The sequence below is a fragment of the Ambystoma mexicanum genome, chromosome 8 (assembly GCF_040938575.1).
Source record: "Ambystoma mexicanum isolate Mex_15411 chromosome 8, UKY_AmexF1_1, whole genome shotgun sequence".
In the NCBI taxonomy this organism is placed as follows: Eukaryota; Metazoa; Chordata; class Amphibia; order Caudata; family Ambystomatidae; genus Ambystoma; species Ambystoma mexicanum.
In genome coordinates, this window is record NC_090929.1 from 673,847,220 (window position 1) to 673,863,889 (window position 16,670).

General features: G+C 44.3%; 1 protein-coding gene across 4 annotated transcripts in view; it reads right to left on the bottom strand.

Annotated features, from left to right (window-relative positions):
• Positions 1 to 16,670, bottom strand: part of PSD (pleckstrin and Sec7 domain containing) — a 1,402,592-nt gene that overhangs the window by 95,470 nt on the left and 1,290,452 nt on the right. For all 4 annotated transcript variants that reach the window (XM_069610471.1, XM_069610469.1, XM_069610470.1 and 1 more), the window contains exons 15-16: positions 11,203 to 11,347; positions 10,659 to 10,802 (exon numbers count right to left, since the gene is read on the bottom strand). In XM_069610471.1, coding sequence (XP_069466572.1) covers positions 10,659 to 10,802; positions 11,203 to 11,347 — 289 coding nt within the window. The remainder of the gene's footprint in view (positions 1 to 10,658; positions 10,803 to 11,202; positions 11,348 to 16,670) is intronic.

Here is a 16,670-nt window from a genome sequence, read left to right on the forward strand (position 1 = left end):
CAGATGGATATGTCTAGAAGGTCCGGGTACCACGTTCTCCTGGCCCAATCCGGGGCAATTAGGATCATGGTGTTCCTGAACTTTCTCAACCTCCTGATTACTTGAGGAATCACGCGGACTGGGGGAAACGCGCACAGCAGTGGAAACTTCCACTCCACTACGAATGCGTCTCCCAGAGCTCCTCTTTGAGGAAATTCCCTTGAGCAGTACTGATCGCACTTCCGGTTGATTGCGGTGGCGAACAGATCCACTTGAGGGGTTCCCCAAAGGGCGAAGATCTCCAGAAGGACTTCCTGAGCCAGCTCCCACTCGTGAGATACCGTGCTCTGCCTGCTCAGAGCGTCTGCCGCCGTGTTCTTCTCTCCGGCTAGGTGAATTGCCGACAGAGAGATTCCTTCTCGTATTGCCCAGAACCAGAGCTGCATTGCCTCTCTGCACAGTGGCAGCGACACTGCATCTCCTCTCTTGTTGAGAACATGGCCACTGTATTGTCCGTCATTATCAGGACATTCTTTCCCTGTACAGAGGGCAGAAAGGCCTTCAGAGCTAGTCTGATTGCCCTCAGCTCTAATAGGTTGATGTGTAGTTTGGACTCCAATGGAGACCAACGACCGCTGATTGTCAGATCGTTGGTGTGTGCTCTCCACCCCGTGAGTGAGGCGTCCGTCACTACCGTTATCTCCGGCCATGGTTGCCAAAAAGACTCTCCCTTGAGAATGTTGTCGTTGCAAGCCCACCATAGAAGATCCTGAGTAACTGCGCTCGGAACTTGCAGAAGATCCGACATATTCCCTGAGAACTGGGACCGCTGAGTTCTGAGTGCCCATTGAAGGGATCTCATTCTCAACCTGGCCTCTGGTACTAGGAAAATGCAGGATGCCATGAGGCCGAGCAACTGAGAAAATCGAAGGCCGGTAGATGTTGGGCATTCTGAAACTTCGTTACCATCTGCTGGATGTGGAGAGCTCTCACTTCGGGAGGCGAGGCTTTTCCCGATGAAGTGTCCAAGACTGCTCCGATAAACTGGAGCTTCTGGGCTGGTATCATGTGGGACTTCTTGAAATTGAGGCAGAAGCCCAGTTTGTGGAGGAAGTGGCAGGCGATCGAAAGATGTTCCTGAGCTTGTTCTGGAGAACCTGCTCTGATCAACCAGTTGTCCAGGTAGGGATATATGTGAATACCTCTTCTCCTGAGACTTGCTGCCACAACCGCCAACAGTTTGGTGAAAACCCTCGGGCGGAGGTCAACCCGAATGGCAGAACTCGAAATTGATAATGAGAATTGCCAATCGCGAAACTCAGGTACTTTCTGTGGATTGGCACATGAAAGTAAGCATCCTGAAGGTCCAATGATACCAACCAATCTTGGAGTTGGAGAGCCTGAAGGATCTGAGAAAGAGTCACCATCTTGAACTTGTCCTTCCTGAGGAACTTGTTCAAGTTTCCCAAGTCCAAGATGGGTCTCAGTCCTCCGTCCTTTTTTGGGATGAGAAAATATGGGGAGTACCAACCCCTGTTCCTCTCCGATACAGGTACCAGTTCTATGGCACCTTTCTCTAGCAGGGTTAAAATTTCCTGCAACAGGAGCGGATCCGGAATTTTGGCGGAGTTGGCTCCCGGTGGATGATTCTGAGGCCTTTTTAGAAAGGGGAGACAGTAACCTTGGGCTACTGTTTCCAGTGCCCAAGCATCTGAGGTAATGCCTCGCCATTCCTTCCGATGTTGAGAGATCCTGCCTTCCACTGGTGTTTTGTGTAACAAGGTCTCAGAGGGATTTGGAGGCGGCTGCAGGAGTGGCTGAGGGTACAGATGCCGCTCCTGAGGCTGATTTTGCACCTCTTCCTCGTGCTCCACGAGGGAAGTTTCTTTTGCCCCTTTAAGAAGCCTGTCCTCTTCCTCTACCAAAAGAGGAGTAGTATCGAAAAGAGCAACCCCTCCAGGAAGATGAGCCGGAATAGGGTTTTAGAGGCTGGCGCAAAGAGGCGCTAAGTGATTTAGCTGCCGCTTTCGAGGTCTGAAGTTTTTCTAGGCTTTCATCAGCCTTTCTGCCAAAGAGCCTCGAGCCATCAAAGGGCATGTTGAGGAGTCTAGCTTGCACGTCCGGTGCAAATCCAGACTTCCTCAACCACGCAAATCTGCGTAGCACAATGCTTGCAGCCATGGATCTGCTGATGCTATCAGCAGTATCCAGTCCAGACTGGAGGCATTCCCCCATTGCCTCCTTCCCTTCTTTGACTATATTCAGGAAGCCTTCCCTTTCCTCGCCTTCTGGAATATGATCAGCCGCCGCCGAAATACAGTCCCACAGGGTATGGGTAAACCTGGCTAGGGTACAGGTGACATTTGCCGACTTAAGTGCCATACTGCCTGACGTGAAAACTTTACGCGCCCAGGCGTCAATTTTTTTATCCTCTCTATCTGGAGGGATAGTTGGATAAGCAGTTTGTTTTGAAGTAGATAATGCTTGAATGACTAAACTCTCTGGAGTCGGATGTTTATTCAAATATTCAGGATCCATTCCAGCTGGTCTATATTTTCTTGGAAAAGTGCTATCTGCAGCAGGAATAGTTTCTGGTTTCTCCCAGTTTTTCTCCACAGTCCTTTGAAGGGCCCTGTGGGCCCTGTGAAAAGGGAGAACAGGATCTTTTTGAGGTCCCTTGACGATAATATCCGTCATGTCATCTTGTTAAAAAATGGGTGAAGTATTACCCCAACCCATATATTCAACTACCCTGGTCATAAGACCCCTGTACCCAGCATCTGCATGCTCTGCAGGATCAGGTTGGCGAACTCTAATTCTGGGGATGTGTCAACTCCACTGGCAGAATGTAGAGTATCACTCGGGTCTCTCATTCTAGATTCCTGGTCAATAAGTTCTTCAGGAACTTGTCTTGTACCATAAGTAACTCCCAAAGGAGTAACCTCGTCTTCTTCTGAAGCAGACTCTTCATAGTTTGCTGACATAGATTTGAAAAAGTCTGATCTGGGCAAAGGAGTGAATCTCCTTTCTTCCTCTTCCATCTGCTTTGAAGGAAATGGCAAATCCCTCAAAGTTTTCAAGGGTGTCTCCGAAGTCTTCGAAGATGACTTCGATAATGGCGTCGATGACGCATTTGGCTTTGGCGTCGAAATTATTGACGTCGAGGGCGTCGACGAAGTTGTCGAAGTCTTCGACGACTTGTGTTTCTTGGCCGGCACTGGAGAGGTGCTCGACTCTCGAAGATTCTTCAACGGTTTTACGTCGACTCGAGGTTTTTTGTATTCCTCGACGCTACTGGTCTTGGCCATAGTAGCCTTGGACTTCCCTTTGTCGTCCAATGCAGCGACTTTAGGGGTATGGCTTTTTCGAGGTTCTTTCGAGGGGGTCGAGGCTGCATTCTCGAAAACCTCCATCATCTTTTTGCAGAATTCTTCCCACTTACTGGGAGATTCCGATTTAGTCGGACAACAAATTTCTTCGGTCGACTCTGAAGAAGAAGATGATGAGGGAGATCTATGTCTCCTCTTCATTTTTTTCGATGACGACGAAGAGTGTCTCGATCTACTCCTAGATCGAGATCTCTTCGAGTGCCTATGCCGATCCGATTCCTTAGAATCAGTCGCTTTCTTATGTCTTTTTGACAAAACCTTTTTTGAGGCCTCCCTCCCCACCGACAGTTTACCTCTCCTCTCACAAAGAGCTTTTTCGGTCATCGATTGGCAGGACCCGCAGTCGTCGGTTCGGTGACTGGAACCGAGACACCAGAGACAAATACGGTGGGGATCGGTGATCGACATCTTAGATCCACAATCTGCACACTTTTTAAACTCAGTTCTGGGTGTCGAAGGTGTCGAAGATGGTGACATTTTCTTCACAGAAAATAGAAGCGCGCCGTTCTCGATAGCGAAGCGATCGGAAAAACGGAACTGAAGCAACTGGCACGGCTCGAGCTATTTATACCATCGGTGACGTCGACAGAGTACGGAGTACGTCGCGGGACAATCGGCACCACGACCTCGAGCACAGTGCCCTCTGCAGAGAAAACATTTTTCCGAAGCAGCGAAGCTGGAGATAACGATTTATCACAAGAGGAAGAATACCTGGGAGGACACAATCCATTCGAAAGTGCAAGAGCTAAGACATAGATAAGGAAGGGAGGGGGTGAGTGGGAAGGAAATGGAAACAGACAGGCGACTACCGTACTAGGCCTGACGACATTTCTGGTAGATCTGGAGAAAAACATAAGGTGAGGGAGAGGGGTGCAGAAAGGGAGGGGAGGAACAAAACAAGCGACTTTCATACTAGGCCTGACGACATACCAACCAGTCTTGGAGTTGGAAAGCCTGAAGGATCTGAGAAAGGGTTACCATCTTGAACTTGTCTTTCCTGAGGAATTTGTTCAAGTTTCTTGGGTCTCAATCCTCCGTCCTTCTTGGGAATGAGAAAGTAGGGGGAATACCAACCCTTGTTCCTGTCCGCTACAAGTACATGTTCTATTGCACCTTTCTCTAGCAGGGTTAAAATTTCCTGCACAAGGAGCAGATCTTGAATTTTGACAGAGTTGGTTCCCAGTGGATGATCTTGAGGCCTCTTTTGAAAAGGAAGACAGTAACCTTGGGCTACTGTTTCCAGTGCCGGAGCATCTGAAGTAATGTCTCGCCATTCGTTCAGATGCTGAGAGATTCTGCCTCCCACCGGGGTCTTGTGAGTCAAGGCCTCAGAGTGGCTGAGTACACTCAGCAGCGGCTCAGGGTAAAGATGCTGCTGCTGTGGCTGATTTAGCACCCCTTCCTCTGTAACCACGAGGGAATCTTTTCAGTCCCCTTTGTCCAGCCTGTCCTCTTCCCTTTACAAATGAGGAATAGAAACGAAAAGGACGACCCTTCCAGGAACATGAGCCTGAATAGGGTTGTTGTTGAGGTTGACGTATAGAGGGGCTAAGTGATTTAACTGCTGTCTTGGAGGTCTGCAGCTTCTCCAGACTCACATCCGCCTTGCTGATGAATAACCTCGAGCCATCAAAGAGCATATTGAGTAGTCTGGCCTGCACATCTGGTGCAAAGCCCGACTTTCTCAACCACGCAAACCTGCGTAGTACGGTGCTAGAAGCCATGCACCTGCTGATACTGTCAGCAGTGTCCAGTCCTGACTAGAGACACTCCCCCATTGGGTCCTTTCCATCTTTCACAAGAGCCAGGAAGCTGTCTCTTTTCTCGCCTTTCGGAATGTGCTCAGCCGCCATGCTAACACAGTCCCACAGGGTGTAAGTAAATCTAAAATGTGTACAATTAACATTAGCAGACTTCAAAACCATGCTGCCTGATGAGAAAATCTTACGAGCTCAGGCATCAACCCTCTTGTCGTCTCTATCCGGGGAAATAGAGGGGTAAGCAGACTGCCTGGTTGATGTGGCTGCCTGAACCAGCAAGCTTTCAGGTGTAGGGTACTTGGTCAAATAGTCCGGATCAATACTAGAAGGCCTATATTTTCTGGCAAAGTTCCTGTTTACAGCAGGTCCAGATTTTGGAGTTTCCCAGTTTGCCATGACCTTCCTCTGAAGGGCTGCATGAAAAGGTAATACTGGGTCCTTCTGAGGTCCTTGACTCAGGATATCCGTCACATCGTCTTGCTCATAGGTAGGAGAATTCCTGCTCCAGCCCATGTACTCAATGACCCTATTCATGAGGGACCTGTATGTAGAATACACATGTTCAGCTGGATCAGGTTTGACGAATTCCAGCTCCATCCAGCGAAGTGTCTACACCACTAGCCAACTGGAGGCAATCATGAAGATCAGCTATCTTGGAATCCTGATTATTAAGCTCCTCTGGAGCATTTTGCGTGCCATAAGGCAACCCAAAGTGGGGAGAATCCTCTTCAGAGGCTTGCTCTTCCTCATAAATTGAGGCCATAGACTTGAAAAAGTATTTTTTCGGCGTAGGTTTAAAAACCTTCTCCAGACTAGGTAGAGGCTTCGAAATGGTCGAGGTGACCGTCAAAGGCATCGACAGTGGTTTCTACAATGGCGTCAATGATGCTAATGGCATTGACACTGACTTCGGCAATGGCATCGATGGCGCCTTCAACAATGGAGTCGGTGAGACCTTCGACAGGCTTGACTCCGTCGACGATTTGCCCCTTTTCTAAGGTATCGGAGAAGGACTATGTTCTCGAGACGATACCCTCGACGATTTCTTGTCGGACCGAGAGCAACTCGCCTGTTTGACACTCTGCTTTGCCATGGTAGTCTTTGACCTTCCTAAGTCGTCCGAAGGAGCTACTGGGGCATGGCCTTTGCCTGTTTCCATCGAGGGGGTCGAGGCTGCATTCTCGAATGTACGCAACATTTAATTTCTGAAATCATCCCATTTACTAGGGGAATCCTTTTTGGTAGGGCACCTGATAACCTCAGTAGAGGAATCAGACGAAGAAGAAGAGGGAGACCTATGGAGTCTCTTCTTTGCCTTCTTCAACGAAGAAGACGAAGATTGTCTCGTAACGACTCCTCCACCGCGACTTCTTCGACTTCCGGGATGAGACTCCCCAGACTTTTTATCCCTCTTTCGAAGATGACTTCAAAGCCACCCTGGCCACCGTCAGTTTACCTCAGCGCTCCCTGAGAGCTTTTCCTGTCATGGCCTGACAGGACCCGCATTCATCGGTCTGGTGTTCGGAACCCAGGCACCACAGGCAAACCCGGTGGGGATCGGTAATAGACATCTTCGCCCCGCAGTCATTGCATTTCTTAAAACCAGACTTTGGGGTTGAAGGGTTGGAAGATTAAGATATTTCTTGACGAAATTGAAGCGCGCTGTTCAACAGTCGAAGCAAAGCTGTCGGAAAACCGGAACTGAAGCCAACGGGCACGGCTCAAGCTATTTGTACTACTGGTGACGTCAACACCCGACGGCAGCCCTCGAGGGACATCGATGCCACGACATGGAGCACAGCGCCCTCTGGTGTGGAAATTTCTTTTCCGAAGCAGCAAAGCTGAAGATACGGATATCAAAGATGAGGAATACGTGGGAGGACACAATCCATTCGAAATGCCTAATGTTCATGCTGTCCCTGTTTTGGATGTGTATTGAACTCATAGACCTAGAGTCCTTTAAGGCGAGGTAGCAATACTTAGAGGTGGATGGGGATGCAGAAGTTACTCAAACATCAATAATCAAAATGACTCAGGAAGTTGGCAAAACTGCGCTGTTTTATTATCAATTATCTAAAACAGGGAGTATGACGGACATCATCCGACGTCACACAGCACGATCTCAACACATTTCAGAAAAAACTGTTCTTTTATAACCAAAACTCGCCATTGCTGACATCATACTACGTGGCAAACTACAAAAACATATGAGTAACGGTGGTTTGCTTTCAGGGAACATCTAAGTATATGTTCTATATAGCCGGAGGTTATGATTAGGTATCTTAAGTGAGGTGGACAACTAAGCTCATCCCAAATAAATGGTCATCATCATCGTCACTAAATACACAACGATTAATTGGTTACACAAACTATAGGGCTCTTTATTATGTGGCCCTCTATGACTGGTTTGGCACTCTTATACCCTCTGGAATATTCTATGCGCTAGCAGCACGCAGGCTACCATTCCAGGTGCATGGAGGTTTGGGGTGGTCTTGCCTCCCCACCAATTAGCCCAACATCTTTCATCACTCCTACAGTCTGCCAGTCAATCAAGGCTTTGAACTTGGCCTGGCAGAAGCTGCTTGCGCCTGAGAAATAAAAGGAGTGTGGCATTGTTCTGTCTTCGGTGTAGCTTGACCCAAGCTATTTTCATCTTACCCATGTGACTAGAGACCACTCTTTTAAGCCTGTTCTGCATTTAATTCTATTAAATGATGAACTCTTGACACCTTCAGTGTTTTTTCATTCTGCTTCAAACAGTAGTTTGTTCTTTTCTCACGTTCATTTTAGCCTTTTTGACAGGCACCCACCTCACTGTGGCCTTGTCTTCATGGTGCTGGGCCAGCCAAGCCTTTCTCGAAATCCGCCTTTCCATCAGTAATTTCCAGCTGCGCCACACACTGAAATCCCTTCCAATCATGGGGTTTTCAAGCCTTGCTAAAGTGTATCGTGGAATATCCAAGTTCTGTACATTCCTATGTGTATACATTGGCGCATCACTGCAAACCTATTCACTACGTAGCCAGCCTTATGATTACTTTTCCCTACTTGCCTTACTGCATCTGTACAAGTGTAAACTGTTTTACATATTCTTCAACGTTTCTGTAGCATGAGCATCTTCATCTCGAGCCCGAAATGGTGCTCATCTTTACCACCTTTACTTTAGCTCTTAGAGATTATTCTTTCACCTCGTTCATCTTTTCTAGGTGCGTCGCATGGCATTAGTGTGTGTATAATAGGGGCACATGGCATAGGAGAGTGTGCTCTAACAGCATGTGTCACAAGAGCACGTGGCGTAGGAGCTTGTGCCATAAGAATGTGTGACATAAGAGTGTGTGGTGTAAGGCGTATTAGTGTTTGGTGTGTAAGTATCTGGCAGACGAGTATATGGCATATAAATTGCATATGACTGTTTGGCGTAAAGTCATATGAAATAGACATGCCCTATACGCCTCCAACACATATGACAACTCACATTCAAGTGAGGCCTAACTTTGATGTGAGTTTTTATAAACATAGGAGGCATGGAGGAGTATTGCATTTCATATATCTTTGAAATGTACTGCTCCTAAACATCTCAAATACATATAAAACTCACATCAAAGTCAGTCCAGACTTTGATGTGAATTTTTATATGCAGTGTACCTGAATGCAGTGCACATCTCTTACGCATATGTGAACAGTTCGTATAGAAGATGCACATTCATTGTATCAATGCATAGTGTACAGATACATCTTAAAAGTTAAATATATCAGAATTGGCCCACTGGATTCAAAATTCTTTTTGAGGACACCAAATCCTGATGTGACGTAGGTGCATGGCAAAGGTTTCGAAATAACTGGCCAATTTTGAGATATGTGGGCCGACATTTTTTTGTTTTCTCTATTTCTTTTAAAATATGAAGGTATCCATGAAAAATTCAGAAATGTTCCATGTAGGCGGAGTTTCCTCAAAACCTTATTAAGGCATTTTTCCAGAATTTCTATAAAAGCATAAACAAATTATTGAGAAATGTTTTTTCTGGAACTCCTTAGATAATTCTTCTTAACATTAACTATGCTATGCACTAGTGCAATACAATAATAATGATTTATACTGCCAACAATGTTAATTTTACACTACACCAGTCTTTATCGATTTTTATGCCACTTATAGTTTCCAAAAAATAACTTGCAGTGAACGTACAAAATCAAACTAATTATAAAAACACAAGGTTCGGTATAGTCATTTTGTCAAGACATGAAAGACATGAAAGAACAAAACTGTTCAGAGAAAATGAAAAAGGCAAATTGAGGATATTTGGTCAATTTTTAATGAAATGTATGCTTATTTCGTTATCATCATGGATATTTAAATAGCATGACATTACGTTTTACTGCCGGATCTACTCCTCCTGCGGCGAAACGCATCACTTTTTGAGCACTCTCTTTTTTCTCTCCCTTCACACATTTTTCTTAGCCTCAATATGTTGGAAAGTTTGAAAATGTGTATTGTATTTTTGTGTCACCATTTATTTACATAAACACATACATTTACAAAAATTAGTGTTACCAAGAGGATTCCACACCTTGAAGAAGAAATGTAACAGGTTGAAGTCAGATTGAAGAAGAGTATAAATAGGTAGGTAGAATCTGTCACATGGTACAAGATGGCAACCAAAAGGTGAAGTACAACAAAGCGAAGAAGGACATTTGCAGGCAGCTTTACTTTGGTGAAGTAGCGAACTAAAGCGTAAGCCTTCCATCCTGAAGAAGAGAATCATTAAAAGATTGAGTGCTTCTCAAAGAAGAAGGAATTCAATATCTCCCAGACCTGGGTAATCTGTTCTTTACCACCACCATTTTCAATGTAAAGATTTCAGCATGCATGAAACCTGTATGCCTTGAGACATAATCCCTTCCTGTCTAAGGTGTCCCGCAGGTTGTGTGTGCTTTATAAATACACCCAATAGTAGGTGGAGTTCACTCTAGAAAAAAGGAGAATTAATTAACAGGTTGGAGTCCTGAAGAAGAAGGAAATTAACATATGTGAGCCATCCTGAGAAGAGGGAAATCTACAGGTGACGACTATCCTGGAGTGTAAGAGGATTGACAGTGGCCTTGGAAAAGAGGGAACATCAGAGGTGGGAGTCATTCTTCCGAACAGCAAGTTATTAGAAGTCAGTCATTCTGCAGGTCAAGGAAATTATCAGGTGGGGGCACACTGTGCATTACAAGGGAATTAGCAGGAGGGGCACACTCTGCATTTGACGGGAATTAGTAGGTGGGGCTTGTCACGTAGAAAAAGAGTTCGCTGGGTCAGTGTAGCCTGAGAGAAACAAAGTTACAAGGAAGGGTTGCATTAAAAGATCAAGATATCTGAAAGTGGGAATTATTGAGAGTTAAGGGGTAAATGGCATGCAAGATAATAATGTGATTGAAATACAAATGCCTGAGGTAAATATGGCACTGGCAGGCAGATGCTAACAAATAAAATAGTTATCAGTAGTTTTGTATGGTGCAAATCATTACAAGCCACAAAATAATGTACCTCAAATTCCAAGTAAACCTCCCGCTGCTTAAATTCATCAGACTCTTTTCCTTTTAGCTTCTTGTCTGGTGGGCATGTGCGGTGCTCCACCAAATCTGATGACATGGATTTGAATTTGGTTTCATGAGTCTTCATTTGCTCCTCCTGAAAGATGGAATATTTGTTCTTAAGGCAACTGCTCATTTCCTACCTTGCAAAGACTGTTTTCTGGAAAACCTCTACCAGTGTACACATCTTTTACCCATATCCTTGACTCACTCGTAATTTAAAGAAAATTCTACTTTCTTCCTGGCAATGAGCTTTTTAAAAATATTGGTATTATCAAATACCTTTAGGCAGCCCTCCAACCCATAAATAGGAACTTGACCAAGCTGTTTATAATTGAAGAGGTGAATGGTGTGTTGCGAAGTTCAGGTTTTCCCAGGAGACCAATCATTGTTCACTTGGGTTTAACCGTATTTACAACGTAAAACAGGAGTTTGTGAAAAATAAGTTGACCAAGAATAGGAGCATTGGAGCATGAGGTGGCAATACAAGGGTTTACCTGTGAAAGCCTGGTGGTGGCGCTTGGAAGAAGGGGACGACTGAACTTCTTGTGGGAACCAATAGCAGCAGGGAAGGGAGGAGCAGAAAACATGGCAGCCACTACATTGATACGAGTAATCCATGAGTGCATTTGCTCTGTATTTCTGAAAAAAAGAGATAAAGAGTGTGGATGCAAAACCTAGCAAACCACATTAAGAAGAACAAAATAAAACAGAATATCACAAGTCGAGAGGATGAATCTATGCCTATGCTCTTAAGTATTGGCTGTGTGGCATATAAACTTGCAGTGATCATGGAAGACCAAAAATTCCATTTGTCAGTTCATATCATGCCGTTGACTAGCCTAGCATGGCACACTATCTCTGTTGTAGCTCCTCACCTGCTCTGTGGCGATGCTATGTCTGACTCTGTCTGAGGAATGGTGCCCTGGTGAGGGTTGTGCTATTAGCAACGTTATGAATGCTGCACCTAGGGTACTCTTTCCATTGTTTCTTGGTGAGGAGCGGCACTATGTCGCGGTAGCGTTTCTGTTCCAAACTATGGGCAGCTGAGCAATAGCTGGCAAAGAGGCCTGAATACACAAGTAGTCCTCACCACATGGGCACTGTTTCATAGGTCCAAGCTCCAGCCGCTATATATATTATTACTTCCCAAAACCTTTACTGACTTGCAGATCTGTTTCCATGGCTGCTTTTCAAGCTGCCCATATGTTTGTCATCTAATCTGCTTGCCTGCTGTGATATGTGCCATCTATATTTTGCCTTTGACTTGTCCTTTTGTTTGCTGCTTGGTATCTTCCTTCACATGTAGCTCTGACTTTTTCCCTCCTCTTTTGGGAACTAGGTGACAGTTTTCTTTTCTGCTTCACAACAGAGCATTTTTACTTTTAATCTGCATTGTCCCTATTCTTTTATTCACCTCCTCACCCGCCTTCTCTCTGCTATTTTCCTTTATAAATTGGACTGTCATGATGTGTTCAAATAAGTGTTGTACTTTACATTAGAGCTATTGTATTTTGATTAATTGTTTATGTAAGTGTCAAACGAATAAATACAGCGCATTGTTAAACTTCGGGATTTGATCGAGGAACTTTTTAACTGTGGGTGGCAGAAAATCTTTGGCCTTTAAGTTACTTAGGCATCACCACAAGAATCACAATATCATTAAAGAAGGTGTTATTCAAAAATATCCCATTCATTACTATTCCACACTGTTTGAAAACCCATAGCTGAAAAATCCAACTGCTTTTGTGTGGAGATAATTACTTGCACACAAAAGCATTAATGGATGCAGTATTATAAATGCAGTGTTGAGTAATACTGTATTTTTCCAGAACCAAAGAACAGAGAAATGTGGAGATTTTTATCTCCAGCAAAAAGCTGGAGGTAAAACTCCAAACATTCTGCCCAACTCATGATTGGGCCAGCCCTTAAATGCGACAGTAATAGCATTAACGCTGCATTTAAGGGCTACTGCCCAACTCCTGATGAGGCAGTTTCGGTTTGTTTTTCTCGACTCTGCGTATCCTTTCATCGCTGGCTCCACCTTTAAATATTCCATTCTGATCTTTTATTGTATGCCGCTTTTGGTACGCTTTATCCACACTAAACTGTTGCTTTTCCTTTGCAGACTCGGGGAAGTTCTGGTATTTTGACATCCCCCTTCTTTTCTTGGAATCCCTGAGCTTGCTGAGGGCTTTGCGGTTCGGTTGGTGGATCTTGCTAAAGTGCACTTAAGGGCCTTACAGTGGAACCCTAAAGTTCGACTTTATTATCAGGTATTAAGTCATTGTGCGATAAATGGAAAATCACCTTGTACAAGGGATGTTTTAAAAATGTTGTGTGGCAGTCACTGGCGGTGCAGTGTGTGCCATTCACCAAACACAATAAGGGCCTTAAAATATCTTAATCGCAAACCAGGCCCATATATATTCCAACACTTTGTAACAACTTTGCTGTTGCCTGCGAGTACACGGCAAAACAACACAAGTTAGTTGCCAAAAATTAAGAGCACTCGGTCCGGAATCTCGTGCTAAAACATTTATTTATTGTAAAAATTCAACAATACACGTAAATATAACCATATAAAAAAAGCCAGCATGGACTTACGAACTGAAAGAACTGACCTGTGGACGCTCCAACACACGGCACGTGTTCCGCCCGTAGCTCAGGGACTTACCCAGGAGAAATTTGCAAATATTTGATACAGGGCGTTATTTATCTCTACACCTTTACCAGAGTCAATGTGATCAATCATGTGATTGTTGTTTAGAGCTTATTCCACAATGTCTGCTAAATGCAGGCGGCAATCTTAGAATGGTAAATCTTATATAGTTGCAAATGCATTTACTATTACAACACAAACAAATACACAAAATATATTGTGTCTAAAGAGATTCCAGATAATGTACCCTGGTTTATGTGATTTGTTTTTCATAGTTGTTAAAATTTGCCCTCATAGCCATGTGGCCAATAAATTGTGCAATAATATCCACATCAGTAAAATTATGCGTGGCAACGTCCCAATCAGCTCTATGTACTGAAGCCAAACAAAAGCGGCGGTAGTTATATTGCAAAGGACCATGCTTTTTATATGGTCCCAATGCTTAGTTTGAACATGGCTTGTTCTAAAATCACACCCCGGTTGGCTAATGACCTGCCTCAAACTATAAGAAATCCTTTATTAAAGTCAGTTTTTGTATTATTATATAGTGAGGTTATCTCTTTTTAAAGTGTCTCTGTGCCCTAAAGTGCTAAAACCAGTGCTAATACATTACACGCATTCTATTGTGTTCAGACATGGTCAAATATTTGCATAGAATCAAGCCCCAGTGGGCTAAGTATTAATACAGAGATGTCCCTGTTCTCTATTGAACAATTCGGCATGGCATTGTTTTGCAAAAATACTAGAACATCACACAAAAGATCAGTTGCCTTACAAAATTTGTAGTATATGCGACGGTATGTCCATGTGAACAGATGCACATTGGGTCAACAATTTGCCAACTTACGATACACATTCTAAAACACTACGGGCGATTATTAATAAAGATGTTAATTATCCCCAAGCAGTACATTTTGCAGAGAAGCATGGGAGTGATGCTTCACTTATTCAGTTTTTTGCATTAGCACATATACCAATCCATAAAAGAAGAGGTAATAGAGAAAGAAAATTACGCAAGCTAGAATCCAGGCTGACAGTGACATTTGATACCAAAAAACCTAGAGGTCATAATGCTGGAGAGGAATTAGCCATACATCTAGTTGAAGATTCTATGCAAATATTTGACCATGTCTGAACACAATAGAATGCTTGTACTGTATTAGCACTAGTTGGAGCACTTTAGGGCACAAAGACACTTTAAAAAGGGATAACCTCTCTATATAATAATTTAAGAAATGGCCTTTAATAAAGGATTTCTTATAGTTTGGGGGAGGTCATTAGCCCACTTGGGCGTGATTTTAGAACAAGCCATGTCCAAACTAAGCTTTGGGAACGTATAAAAAGCATGGTCCTTTGCAATAAAAATACTGCCGCTTTTGTTTGGCTTCACTATATGCAGCTGCCGGGATGTTGCCACCCAGAATTTTACTGATGTGGATGTTATTACATAATTTATGGGCAACATGGCTATGGGGGGAATTAGAACAACAATGAAAAACAAATCACAGAAACCAGGGTACATTATCAGGAGACACGATATATTTTGTGTATTTGTTTGTGTTGTAATAGTAAATGCATTTGAACTATATAAGATTTGCCATTCTAAGATGGCCGCCTGCATTTAGCAGACTGTGGGGAGTAAGGTCAAAACAACAATCACATGATTGATCACATGTTGACTCTGGTAAAGGTTTAGAGATAAATAACGCCCTGTATCTAACTTTTGCAAATTTCTCCTGAATTAGGGGTGGAACACGTGGTGTATGTTGGAGCATCAACGGGACATTTCTTTAAGTTCGTAAGTCCATGCTGGCTTTTTTTAAATGTCTATATTTATGTGTATTTTTGAATTTTCACAATAAATAAATCTTTTAGCACGAGATACCGGACTGAGTGCTCTTCATTTTTGGTAACTAACTTGTGTTGTTCTGCCGTGTGCTCGCATGCAACAGAAAAGTTGTTACAAAGCGTTGAAAGATTATCGGTTATCCCACAACCGATAGTAAGAGCACCCACTGATTGTAGGTATGGGCAACACTGTGTGGGGACACATTGGGCCTCATTACAACCCTGGCGGTATGGAGTGAACGGCGCCGTAAAAGGTGCCGGCGCCGTTCACTCCGTACCGCTGCACTACGAGTTCCCCTCGCGGGACCCGGTAAGCACGCCTGGGAAAACCAGGCGTGCTTACCGGGTCCCGCGAGGCGAAGAGGGAGCAAACAACGGGCCATCTCGTAATGGCCCGTTGTTTGCTCCCTCTCCCATTCCCATTCAGCCCTATGTGGGCTGAATGGGAATGGGGAGGGACCGTGTCCGGGTCGTTGGAGGGAGGAATTACCGGGCCTTCCGAACTTGGAATGGCCCGGTAAGTCCTCATTCCGAGGACCCGGACCCCGACGCGATTTCGGCGGCAGCCATGCCGCCAATAGCGGCATGGTTACCGCCGAACTCGTAATGAGGGCCATTGTCTATATATAGAGATTTCTTTGTCCCTGCTGTGGGACCCAACAATAAAAGACTGTGTGCTGCCAAAGGACCGGGTTCCTGTTACTTTATGCATATCTGCAGTGGTTGAATGCATTTGCAACGTGAACAAGCAACCAGGAGGTTGCGAAACGCATCATTCCTCACTTTCTTTTCTGTTCTCCTGTGATGCCTTTAATAAATCTGGAATTTTGTCTTGCATCGTAAGAAGCAGTCTGTAGCACGTTCTTTGTGTGCAATTGATGTGGAGCCATGGGAGTGCAAGTCCCTAATGCTTGTGTACGTTGCGTTCAGACTTTATATATATATATACAGAATAGCCACCGTAGTTTTAAATACCTTCCTGTTTCAAGCACTCCTTATTGTGATCAAGCATCTCGACAGCAGCGAAGCGCGTCACTTTTTGAGCACTCTCTTTTGTTCCATTGCACCAATAAAGATTACATTTTATGATTGGTGAACCTTGACGGTGTTTTTCCTTGCAGCCTGCCTATTTCGGCGGGTTGCTGCTCTCTGGAGTGCATTCCGTTTCTTTGTACTTAGGTGCATTGCTGTTTTTCAATATGACAATGCATTACTTACCGTAAAAGCATTTCTGATGATTGTATCTGCTTAGATTCACATGCTGTGCATAGGTCCGACATCCAGTGGTCACTGCGGAGTATTGCATTTTGTTTTTCGTAGTCGAAAAGGGACGTCGACAGGGCGTGTCTGAAATACTATCCCTATAGTGACGTGTGTTGTACCCACAATCCCTCACGCGTCGAGGTCCCTCTGTTTGTATTTTTCTGCCCTGAGGGAGCCTTCTAGACGTGAGTG